This window comes from Notolabrus celidotus, chromosome 23, assembly GCF_009762535.1.
Source record: "Notolabrus celidotus isolate fNotCel1 chromosome 23, fNotCel1.pri, whole genome shotgun sequence".
NCBI classification, from domain to species: Eukaryota; Metazoa; Chordata; class Actinopteri; order Labriformes; family Labridae; genus Notolabrus; species Notolabrus celidotus.
In genome coordinates, this window is record NC_048294.1 from 2330728 (window position 1) to 2343227 (window position 12500).

The 12500-nt window shown below is 35.9% G+C and overlaps 1 protein-coding gene across 1 annotated transcript; it reads left to right on the top strand.

Annotated features, from left to right (window-relative positions):
• Positions 1-2147: 2147 nt before the first annotated feature.
• On the top strand, positions 2148-9509 carry LOC117807763 (ladderlectin-like). The gene is made up of 8 exons (XM_034677163.1): positions 2148-2346; positions 2526-2611; positions 2776-2911; positions 6735-6788; positions 6881-6937; positions 8831-8895; positions 8991-9099; positions 9230-9509. Exons 1-8 carry the CDS (start codon positions 2289-2291, stop codon positions 9295-9297), a joined length of 633 nt encoding a protein of 210 aa, XP_034533054.1. The 5' UTR covers positions 2148-2288; the 3' UTR covers positions 9298-9509.
• The last annotated feature ends 2991 nt before the right edge of the window (positions 9510-12500 follow it).

Genomic DNA, 12500 nt, shown 5'->3' on the forward strand with positions numbered 1-12500 from the left:
ACTCAAGCAAACAGAGCCAGAACCAGAACCAGAACCAAACTCAAGCAAACAGAACCAGGACCAAACTCAAGCAAACAGAGCCAGAACCAAACTCAAGCAAACAGAACCAGAACCACAACCAAACTCAAGCAAACAGAGCCAGAACCAAACTCAAGCAAACAGAACCAGAACCAAACTCAAGCAAACAGAACCAGAACCAAACTCAATCAAACAGAACCAGAACCAAACTCAAGCAAACAGAACCAGAACCAGAACCAAACTCAAGCAAACAGAGCCAGAACCAAACTCAAGCAAACAGAACCAGAACCAAACTCAAGCAAACAGAACCAAACCAAACTCAAGCAAACAGAACCAGAACCAAACTCAAGCAAACAGAGCCAGAACCAAACTCAAGCAAACAGAACCAGAACCAAACTCAAGCAAACAGAACCAGAACCAAACTCAAGCAAACAGAGCCAGAACCAAACTCAAGCAAACAGAACCAGAACCAAACTCAAGCAAACAAACCAGAACCAGAAACCAAACTCAAGCAAACAGAGCCAGAACCAAATCCAAGCAAACAGAACCACAACCAAACTCAAGCAAACAGAACCAGAACCAAACTCAAGCAAACAGAACCAGAACCAAACTCAAGCAAACAGAACCAGAACCAAACTCAAGCAAACAGAACCAGAACCAAACTCAAGCAAACAGAACCAAAACAGAACCAAACTCAAGCAAACAGACCAGAAAAACTCAAGCAACAGAGCCAGAACCAAACTCAAGCAAACAGAACCAGAACCAAACTCAAGCAAACAGAACCAGAAAACCAAAAAAAAAAAACCAAAAAAAAAAAAAAAAAGAACCAAACAAATCAAACAGAACCAGAACCAGAACCAAACTCAAGCAAACAGAACCAGAAAAGAACCAAACTCAAGCAAAACCAATCAGAACCGTACTGGACCAAACATTATTAATGTCCTCAGGTTGGCATTGAGAAAAATCAGATGCCTCAGGTTGGATGGGCTGATCCGATTTCGCTCTCAGAGAGAATTTGCCCGGTCTTTGAGAAGAACCCTAACCCTAACCCTCTCAGAAGGAACAGATGAAGCCACGATACACAGCCTCTCTCCATCACCTGTATCCTCTATCCTCACATGGATTGGCCGCATGGCCGCCATGCTGACCAATCAAAACAAAGTTCTGCTGTGAGCAGAGCTGGGGCTGAGCACTGAGAGAGCTAATCAGCGAAAGGAAAAAACTGGGGGGCCGGATCTCTCTCGATGCGAGCCGCTGTACAACTGTTGACTGTAACAAGCTCACCCTACAGTGTATCGTCCCAAGCTCCTATGGAGTTTCTCTCTACGGCAGCTGTCAATCAAAGCAGAATCAAAGCAAACCCGGAAGTAAAATCCCGTTTTTTAAACTCTAATAACTAACGAAAAAGAATATTTTCAGAAAAAAGAGGCCTGGAATACAAAACATTCAAATACTAACTACATATCACCGCAGCATACGGAGGAGAAACATTCGTACCAAGTGTATTTATTTTTTAAAGTTTAACCGCAGCCCCATTCAAATGAATGGGGGAGACTGAGTTTTTTTTACCTATACTGAAGCCAGCCACTAGGGGAGCAGCTTTTGTGGTAGTCTCAAGGGAGAGGTTCAGGTGGCTGGTGGTGAGGCTTTCAGCAGTGTGACTGCCCCCTGGTGCTGGCTGCAGTATAGGTAAAAAAATCGTCTCCCCCATCCATTTGAAAGGGTGGAGCAGTCAAACTTTAAAAAACAAATACACGTCGTCGAATGTTTCACATCCGTATGCTGTGGTGATAGGTAGTTAGTGTCTGACTGTTTTGTGTTCAAGGCCTCTTTTCCTGAAAAGTTTCTTTTTCGTTCGTTATTAGAGTTTTAAAAAACGGGGTTTACTTCCTGTTTGATTCACAGCCGCCGTGGAGTGAAACTTAAAAGGACCACAGCGTCTTGTGACGTCACGCTGTAGTGCGGAGCTTATTACAAAGGCTTCACAGGTTCGGGCTGCACAATGGCGGCGCCCAGGAGAGGGACTTTTTGGCTTCAGAACCGTACAACGGGAAGAGGCGGAGCAACGCTGTCCATTTTATTTACAGTCTATGGGCGTCTATTGTCTGTCCTTGAACTTTGATCAGCCTCTAAAATAAACAACAGATTACAAACATCGATAAAGTATTGCATATTTATTCAGATCAAAGGTAGAGAGGGAAGAAACCGTTTATAAGAAGACTTTTGAATCCACTCATCACTTGCACCTTCGGCATCCTCTCAGCCATAAGATGAAGTCTGTGTTTCTACTCGTCTGCGCCGTGATGACGACCCTGACTAACGCTGCTCGTGAGTATCAACAGATATATATAAAAGAAGAGATTATTTTGCGTCTGTGTTGGAACAGCAGATGAGACGATAACGTGCTATATAACCTAATAGAGGCAGAGCCAGATCACATTTACAGAGCATTTTGTAGCTCAGGTGTGTCAGTTAGCTCCTGATTGGTGTCCCCCATGTTTCTACAGCTCGCAGTTGTCCCTGGGGTTGGTCACACTACAACGGTCGCTGTTTCCGCTACATGCCATCACCAATGGCATGGGCTGTAGCAGAGGTAACCAGAATTATGGATTCAGCACAGAGCGCTTTGAGTTGGGAGCGCAAACGTTGGTTTTCTGCTTGCACATGTGTTTTGAAAATGTTCATCTTGTGTTTCTTGTGTCTAACTTTTCTCATGGCTTTAAACAATGCAATCTTCTTCTCTCTTCATTTGTGCAGAGGAACTGTCGGTCTCAGGATGGAAACCTTGCATCAGTGCACAGCTATGCTGAGTTTGATTTTAAGGGACTGATATCGAGGGCGACTCATGGTAATCCAGAAACATGGCTTGGAGGCTCAGATGCACAATACGTATGTCTGATTACACAAAATGTAAAAGTCACTTGATATATATTTCTCTGAAGGATTCTATTAATGATGTTATTATTTATATTTCCTTTTGTCGTTCAGGAGGGTCTTTGGCTCTGGAGTGACAGCTCATATTTCACTTACAGTCACTTTTGGGGAGAGCCAAACAACTTTTTTTCCAGCACTGTATTCAGATGAACTATGGACATGATATGAACACTTGAAATGAACATAGTTGAATATAAAGGTAAGGTGGATTGAGAAATAAAGCTTTTTTTAAAAACCCTCAGGGAATAATTGCTGGGACGATCTCTGGTGTGGCTACTATCGCCCGTACGTCTGTGCCAAGAGCGTCTGATCATCTATGTTTGACAGTCATGAAGCTTGCACCTTTAATGAAAAAAAGATCAATGTGTAATGGAAAAGGAATGTTTTTGTACTTCTTATTTTGAAAAGTGAACTTGTCTTTTTGATTCAAGAAGAAATAAAAGCCACAAAAAACAGGTTGTCTCTGATTCTTAAGAATAGATCTCAAAGTTTCCTGACTACAGAAGCCTGGAGGGCATATTTGGAATAACAAAGAAAAGCACCATGAGATGTGAAGAGGATGTGTAGAAGTTCATTAAAACCCTTTATTATTGGAGTGCAACAATACTTTCACTTCCTGTCTGCTTTTATTGTGAAAGGTTGAGTTTCCATCAGACTACTCAATGTAGAGATGTTAATATGAATCTAAATGTTAGATGTTGAATCTAAATGTTAAATGAATCTAAAAAATAATGTTACTTCTAAATGTTAAATGTTAAATCTAAATGGCAAATATTAAATCTAAATGTTAAGTCTAAATGTTATATGTTAATCTAGATGCTGAATGTTAATCTAAATGTTAAATGTTGCTCTGCGATCATAATATTTAGCTAATTTGCGAACACTGCTGCCTAGCTAAATATTTAGATTTAACATTTAATAATATTTAATAATAATTCATAAAATTTAAATAGCGCTTTTCTAAGTACTCAAAGTCACTTGAATTTAGATTTCACATTTCACAGTTAGATTTAATATTTAGATTTAACATTTAATATTTAGATTTAACATTTAGATTTAACATCTAGATTTCACATTTAGATTTAATTAAGATTTAAATTAAATATTTAGATTTAACATTAAATATTTAGATTTAACATTAAATATTAGATTTAACATTAATATTTAGATTTAACATTAAATATTTAGATTTAACATCTAGATTTCACATTTAGATTTAACATTTAATATTTGATTTAACATTTAATATTTTGATTTAACATTTAACATTGTTCATAACAAAATGAAATGTGAAGCAGATCACATTTTGCTTTAAATGAGATAAAAAAGTTAAAATTTAGATTTAACATTAAAATCTAGATTTAACATTTAGCTTTTTAGATTAAAAGCCAAGAAAAACCCATGTTAGTATAGTTGTACCACGTTATACCATAAAGAAGTACAACACAAAATAAATCAGTTTACAGAAATCTTTTATTTTAGAGGAATATTATTGCATGAAAAATTCGGAAAATTTGCATTTAGCTATTAGCCACAGTTCTTCTGCAATATTCATCTTTGTATTTAAACTGTAAATATCCTAAGCTTGTTCTAAAACTTCACCGTGCGTATTCAGCCTGCATAGTTAACATTAACACTTCAACCTACAGTGAACACTGACTAAATGATGAGTATGTTATTTTCAATAGCTTGATTTTTCTGTTTCCTCATCTGTTATCTGCACAGAGGAAAAACACTAACCTGTTTGCATTGAGCTCTGTGTTAATCAATGACAGCAGCCTTGTGTTTTGAACGTCTCTTTCAGCACGTGTCTCTTTGATTAGATTCTATAGGATCAGTCCCTGAGTTCAGTAGAACTTCCAGAAAGAAAGCAATAACTCATAAATGAAGATAACAACCATGGTAATTAGAACACGACCTTTGTTTACTTAGCTATGCCGCTGGACTGATTATGACCCGGCTGACACCACACCCTTATTTTTCTCAATAGAACGAGTAGGCAGAAAACTGGACTCTGTGAGTCTGAAACTTTCTGTTCAGGTCTCTTGTTGCAGTAAATCCACATGTGAAGTCTGAGAGTCACTTTCATGACTTTTATATTTTTATGAGCTGCTCCACGTTGATATTCAGCATATTTAACATTTTTTACGCATCAATATGATCTGTCGCTATTAAACACTGTCAGTTTTATTCATTTTGTTGCTAAGGAAAATTTGATCTAAGGGGGAAAAAAACACTTTGGCATGGTTTTTAGACATAGAAAACATCACATTTTTCAAAAAGGATTAATCTAAAACTAATCATTGACATAATAATAATAGGAATGTATTTACACGATTTTCTCATGATTATGATGTAGTAGCAGTAGAAGTAGTAAAAGTAGTAGTAGTAGTTCTAGTAGTTGCAGTAGTAGTAGTAATACAAGTGTAGAAGTTGTAAAGTAGTAGATGTAGTCGAAGTAGAAGTAGTAGTAGTAGAAGCAGAAGTAGAAGTAGTAGTAGAAGTAGGAGTAAAGTAGTAGAAGCAGATATGTAGTAGTAGAAGAAGTAGTAGTAGTAGTGGTAGTAATAGTAATAGTAGTGGTAGTAGAAGCAGAAGTAGAAGTAGTAGTAGTAGTAGTAGTATTAATAGAAGTAGTAGTAGAAGCAGATGTAGTAGTAGAAGTGTTGAAGTAGTAGTGATAGAAGTAGTAGCAGTAGTAGAAGTAGAAGTAGTAGTAGTAGTAGTAGTAATAGTAGTGGTGGTAGAAGTAGTAGTAGTAGTCGAAGTAATAGAAGTAGTTGCAGTAGTAGTAGTAGTAGAAGTAGTAGTAGAAGTAAGTAGGAAGCAGATGTAGAAGTAGAAGTAGAAATGGTAGCATAGTTGCAGTAGTAGTAATAGAAGTAGCATTAGTAGAAGCAGAAGTAGTAGTAGTAGTAATAGTATGGTAGTAGAAGTAGAAGTAGTTGCAGTAGTAGTAGTTATAGAAGTAGTAGCAGTAGTAGAAGTAGTAGTAGAAGTAGGAGTAAAGTAGTAGAAGCAGATGTAGTAGTAGTAGTAGTAGTAGTAGTAGTATTAATAGAAGTAGTAGTAGTCAAAGTAGAAGTAGTAATAGAAGTAGTTGTATTAACTCTATTGGACCCTTCCAGTAGAGGAAACTGAAACAGAACCTAACCTTGAAATTCAGGCCACGTTGTACAAACACCTTCAGGTGGTCCTCCAAAGAAGAAAGCAGGGAGTAGGATCTTTTAAACTGCTCTTCATGCTTTTAAAAGGTTGGCTTCAAAGGACTCCTGAATGGTTACAAGGTGATTTAAACTCATCTTTAAGCCAAACATGAAAATAAACTCTAAAATGTTGTGCTTGTTGTTACAGATGATCCTTTCAGGTTTGCACGTGATCCCCTGCCACTCTTTTTGATTATTGGGTTCATATCTTCATTGCTTGAACTTTGGAAGTAAAAGTATAGAGTGATACGTTAACTATTGGACACTTAATCTGATAAGGTAATAGTGGAAGTGAAAGTGTTTTTATGTCAAAAAGACAGAAAGATAAGAAACAGTATATAAGAGCTGAGCTGTTCAGCATCTCACACAGGAAGCTTCAAGAGGACACTGGAGGAAAGAGAGACATAATCCATTCATCTTTTCCAATATCTGAAACACACTCAGCCATGAAGACGGCCATTAGTTTCTGTTCGTCTGCGCCGTGATGGCCCTGACTAACGCTGCTGGTGAGTATGATTGTTTGCGTCTGTTGTGGAAACAGCAGATGAGATGATAACGTGCTATTTCACCTTACAGCTGTTCCAGAGGCAGAGCCCGATCACATGACAGGGGAGGCAGCTTTTGAAGAGGGTGAGTCAGAGCTCCACCAAACTCAGATTTTTAAAAGAGTTAGCTCCTTATTAATTAGTGCAAATAACAGATGTTGCTTTTGAATCCTCCAGCTTTCCCAGAAGCAGAGCATGAGGAGGAAATGACAGAGGAGGCACTGCTTCAAGAAGGTAAGCTGGATCTTGAAGCTCAGGTCCTGCTTGGTGTCCCCCATCTACAGGTCTTGTCTTTGTTTGCAGATGATGGTCTCGTCAGGTCAGGAGGTTGTCCCAGTGGTTGGACACACTCGGCAGTCGCTGTTTCCGCTCTATGGATCAAGGTTGACGTGGGCTGTAGCAGAGGTAATGAGACTTATGATCTTAGTTCATAAGTAATAAATAAGATAACATTTATGCTTCCTTGATGCTAAGCTAACAGGAAGTTCCCAAGTTATTGCCGACTTGGTTTCAACTCTCTAACTAGTGCTTGAGTGGCTACGACAGCCTCATAGTTGACTCTAGGGCCACAGACCAAAGCAAGAACTTTCTCCATTTGTAAAGTTGTGCACACTGAAAATAAAAGTTTTAATTTTCCACATTTAGCTCCAAACGTCATAAAAATGTAGTGTGAAATTTTAAAAGTCACTTTTTTATCACTTAGAGCAAAATATGTGATCTTCACATTAATTTGTTGTAAAAAATGTATTTAAGTTATAATCACTGTTAAATCCAAATGCTAAATATGAATATAAATTTTAAATGTTAAATCTAAATGTTAAATGTATATTTATCTCTCTATATATGTGTATATATTGTATATATATGCTTTATTTTGCTATTCCCACTAACAGCAGTGTAAATTTGCAAATTAGCTAAATATTTAGGATTGCAGAGCAACACTTAACATTTAATATTTAGATTTAGCATTTAGATTAAACAGTTATATTAAGATTTAAACTTTAATATTTAGATTTAACATTTAGATTAAACAGTTAATATTAAGATTTAAACTTTAATATTTAGATTTAACATTTAATATTACACTTTATATTAGATTTAACAGTTAATATTACACTTTATATTTAGATTTAACATTTAGATTGACATCTGACATTTAGATTTAACATTTAACATTGGATTTAACATTTAACATTTAGAGTTAACATGTAATATTAAGATTTAAGATTTCATATTTAGGAATAACATTTAGATTTAACACTTCATACTTAGATTGAACATTTAATATTTAGATTTAACATTTAGGTTAATATTTGAAAATTAAGATTTCACATTAGGATTTAACATTTGGATTTAGAATTTAGCATTTAGATTTAACATCTAGATTTCACATTTCACGTTTGGATTTAACATTTAATACTAAGATTTAACATTTAATATTTAGATTTAACATTAACATTTAGATTTAACATGTAATATTAAGATTTAAGATTTCATATTTAGGAATAACATTTAGATTTAACACTTCATATTAGATTGAACATTCAATATTAGATTTAACATTTAGGTTTAATATTTAAAATTAGATTTCACATTAGGATTTAACATTTGGATTTAGCATTTAGCATTTAGATTTAACATCTAGATTCACATTTCACGTTTGGATTTAACATTTAATACTAAATTTAACATTTAATATTTAGATTTAACATTTAACATTTAGATTTAACATTAACATTTAATATTTAGATTTAACATTTAACATTGTTCATAACTCAATGAAATGTGCAGAAGTTCACATATTTTGCTCTAGATGTGATAAAAAAAAAACCTGACTTTCAAATTTTCTCTACATTTTTTTGACGTTTTGGAGCTAGATATGGAGAATTGTAGCTTTTATTTTCAATGTGAACAAATTTACAAACGGCGCCCCATAGGAGCCAGACCCCGGAGTTACCGGTCCAGAGGTTTCAGAGGACGATAAAGACAACATGGATTCTTAATGGCAAACAATGTAATCATTAAACAATGCAACTTCCCTCTCTCTTCATTTGTGCAGAGAAACTGTCGGGCTCAGGGTGGAACCTTGCATCAGTGCACAGCTATTCTGAGCATAACTTCATTAAGGGACTGATATCAAGGGCGACTCGTGGTCACCAGAAACATGGCTTGGAGGCTCAGATGCACAACACGTATGTCATGATTACACAAAATGTAAAAACCACTTGATAAAATATTTCTCTGAAGGATTACATTAATCATGTTATATGTTTGTTTTGTTGTTCAGGAGGGTGTTTGGCTCTGGACTGACAGCTCACATTTCACTTTCACTCACTTTTGTCGAGGAGAGCCAAACAACTTTTTTAACCAGCACTGTCTTCAGATGAACTATGGAGGCAAGTCTTAATATTTATTTATTTATTTCTCTGCAGGTTAAAGTTTGTTGTATGAACACTTGAAATGATCATAGTTAAAATACAAAGGTAAGGTGGATTGAGAAATAAAGCTGTTTTTTAAATCCCTCAGGTGGAAAGTGCTGGGACGATGTCTGGTGTGACAAACATCGCCCGTCCGTCTGTGCCAAGAGAATCTGATCATCCATGAGAACAACTTCTTCAGTTCAGTTTCATATTTAGCCTTAAGTTTACTATCTCATGTCTTAGTTTTGTAACTTTTACTGTAATGCTTCAGAAATGAAGAACAAGTGATCAATGTGTAATGGAGAAAAAAACAACGTATTTTGTACTTTCTTATTGTGAAAAGTGAACTTGTCTTTCTTGTATTGAGAAAAAATAAAAGCCACAAGCAAAAACAGGCTGTCTCTGATTTTTGGAATAACAAAGAGAAGCACCATGAGATATGAAGAGGATGAAGAAGTTCATTAAAACCCTTTATTATTGGAGTGCAACAAATACTTTCATTTCCTGTCTGCTTTATTGTGAAAGGTTGAGTTTTAATCAGACTACTCAAAATGTAGAGACTGCCATCATGTGGCTGTTGTGTGCAACTACACTCTTTAGAATTAAACGAGATACAAGTCCTCTCCAACTTTGAGTTTGAGATGAAACAATATAATGGCATTAAATAGCACTTTGCTGTTTACCCTGTCCTCACACGCCTGTGCAGGTCTGGACATCCTCTCTAAACTGGTCTTGTGGTGGTTTATGTGGACTGAACTTTCTCAAGGTCCCTCATCTATGGCAGTTTTGCTTATAACAGTCTGACGTAAGGGGCATTTCAACCGGAGGAACTTTACCCCAGAACTACGTGCATTTCGATGGGTGGTAGTTCAAGGGTAGTGAATCTCCCCGCTAAAAAGCCCCTGCTAGGGGGGTAGTACTTTTCAAAAAGACCTGGGACTTTCAGGGGGCGGGGCCTGCAATGCTGAACATATCTGATTGGTAGATTAACCGCAATGTTTTTATTCCTCCCTACGTCCACAATAACTCACACACATCTGTGATTCACTTGATTTCTCTTTCTTTCATTAGTTTTTATTTGTTCTATCTTTTTTGTATGTGTGTGTACTTTTCAAAAGAAGAAGCTGTGATTCTCTTGATTTAGCAGCTTGTAACAGTAGTCTTCTCTCAGCCCACCGTGAATGCGTCTCTCCTCCCGGTGTTCCGGTTTTAAAAGTGACCCTGTAAACTGGAGACCTTCAGCTGAACGTGTCAGTGTTGGTGGAGTTTACACAGCTGTTGAAACACAGAGGGAGTTCCTGGGAATGCAAACTAGTTTAGTTTTTATTAAGATTTCAAAATATCCTAATCAGATATTTAATGATCGTCTAAAGACGTTTATTATGAGGGACGCATCCGGCTGAGAGTCTCCAGTTAACAGGGTCGCTGTTTAAACCAAAACACCGGCCGATCTCTGCCACGGCTTTTTGAGTTCAAAAGGATTTTAAAGCCGTGTTGAAACGTCTTTGCTACTCGCGCTTATCTCCTCTCACGTGTTGATTCATTCATTGCTTTTTCCATGTTTTTAACCGCAGGTGCAGAATTTTCACTTTTTTCATGTTTTTCTAATTTTGGATTAAAATTTCAAATTTCAGGAAAATGTATTTTTCGACAGGCTCCGGGTCAACTTTTTTTTTCAATTTTTTTTTTCAAAAAAAAAAAATTCAAATTCAATTTTTTTTCAAAACTTTTTTTTCAAAACTTTTTTTTCAAAACTTTTTTTTTCAAAACTTTTTTTTCAAAACTTTTTTTTTCAAAACTTTTTTTTCAAAACTTTTTTTAAAAAACTTTTTCTTCAAAACTTTTTTTTTCAAAAACTTTTAAAAAAAAAATTCTCTTCCAATTTTTTTTTCAATTTTTTATGTAATTTTTTATTTATGTTTTTTGTTTTTTTGTCAAATTTTTCCAAAAACCATTCACAGTCATTGTTTTTTCCATCTGTGATTCACTTGATTTCTCTTTCTTTCATTAGTTTTTATTTGTTCTATCTTTTTTGTATGTGTGTGTACTTTTCAATAGAAGAAGCTGTGATTCTCTTGATTTAGTAGCTTGTAACAGTAGTCTTCTCTCAGCCCACCGTGAATGCGTCGCTCCTCCCGGTGTTCCGGTTTTAAAAGTGACCCTGTAAACTGGAGACTTTCAGCTGAACGTATCAGTGTTGGTGGAGTTTCCACAGCTGTTGAAACACAGAGGGAGTTCCTGGGAATGCAAACTAGTTTAGTTTTTATTAAGATTTCAAAATATCCTCATCAGATATTTAATGATCGTCTAAAGACGTTTATGAGGGATGCATCCGGCTGAGAGTCTCCAGTTAACAGGGTCGCTGTTTAAACCAAAACACCGGCCGATCTCTGCCACGGCTTTTTGAGTTCAAAAGGATTTTGAAGCCGTGTTGAAACGTCTTTGCTACTCGCGCTTATCTCCTCTCACGTGTTGATTCATTCATTGCTTTTTCCATGTTTTTAACCGCAGGCGCAGAATTTTCACTTTTTTCATGTTTTTCTAATTTTGGATTACAATTTCAAATTTCAGGAAAATGTATTTTTCGACAGGCTCCGGGTCAACTTTTTTTTTCAAATTTTTTTTTTTCAATTTTTTTTTTTCAAATTATTTTTTTTCAAAAAAAGAATTCGAATTCTATTTTTTCAAAACTTTTTTTCAAAACTTTTTTTTCAAAACTTTTTTTTCAAAACTTTTTTTTTCAAAAACTTTTTTTCAAAATTTTCTCTTCCAATTTTTTTTTTCAATTTTTTATGTAATTTTTTATTTATGTTTTTTGTTTTTTTGTCAAATTTTTCCAAAAACCATTCACAGTCATTGTTTGTCCTTCTGTGATTCTCTTGATTTCTCTTTCTTTCATTAGTTTTTATTTCTTCTATCTTTTTTGTATGTGTGTGTACTTTTCAAAAGAAGAAGCTGTGATTCTCTTGATTTAGCAGCTTGTAACAGTAGTCTTCTCTCAGCCCACCGTGAATGCGTCGCTCCTCCCGGTGTTCCGGTTTTAAAAGTGACCCTGTAAACTGGAGACTTTCAGCTGAACGTGTCAGTGTTGGTGGAGTTTCCACAGCTGTTGAAACACAGAGGGAGTTCCTGGGAATGCAAACTAGTTTAGTTTTTATTAAGATTTCAAAATATCCTCATCAGATATTTAATGATCGTCTAAAGAAGTTTATTATGAGGGACGCATCTGGCTGAGAGTCTCCAGTTAACAGGGTCGCTGTTTAAACCAAAACACCGGCCAATCTCTGACACGGCTTTTTGAGTTCAAAAGGATTTTAAAGCCGTGTTGAAACGTCTTTGCTACTCGCGCTTATCTCCTCTCACGTGTTGACTCAGTG

Coding starts and splice junctions, on each gene's coding strand:
- LOC117807763 (XM_034677163.1), top strand. CDS start 2,289: ATGAAGTCTGTGTTTCTACTCGTCTGCGCCGTGATGACGACCCTGACT. Junction 6,789..6,880: donor GGAGGCAGCTTTTGAAGAGG/GTGAGTCAGAGC, acceptor TGAATCCTCCAG/CTTTCCCAGAAGCAGAGCAT. Junction 9,100..9,229: donor TCTTCAGATGAACTATGGAG/GCAAGTCTTAAT, acceptor TAAATCCCTCAG/GTGGAAAGTGCTGGGACGAT.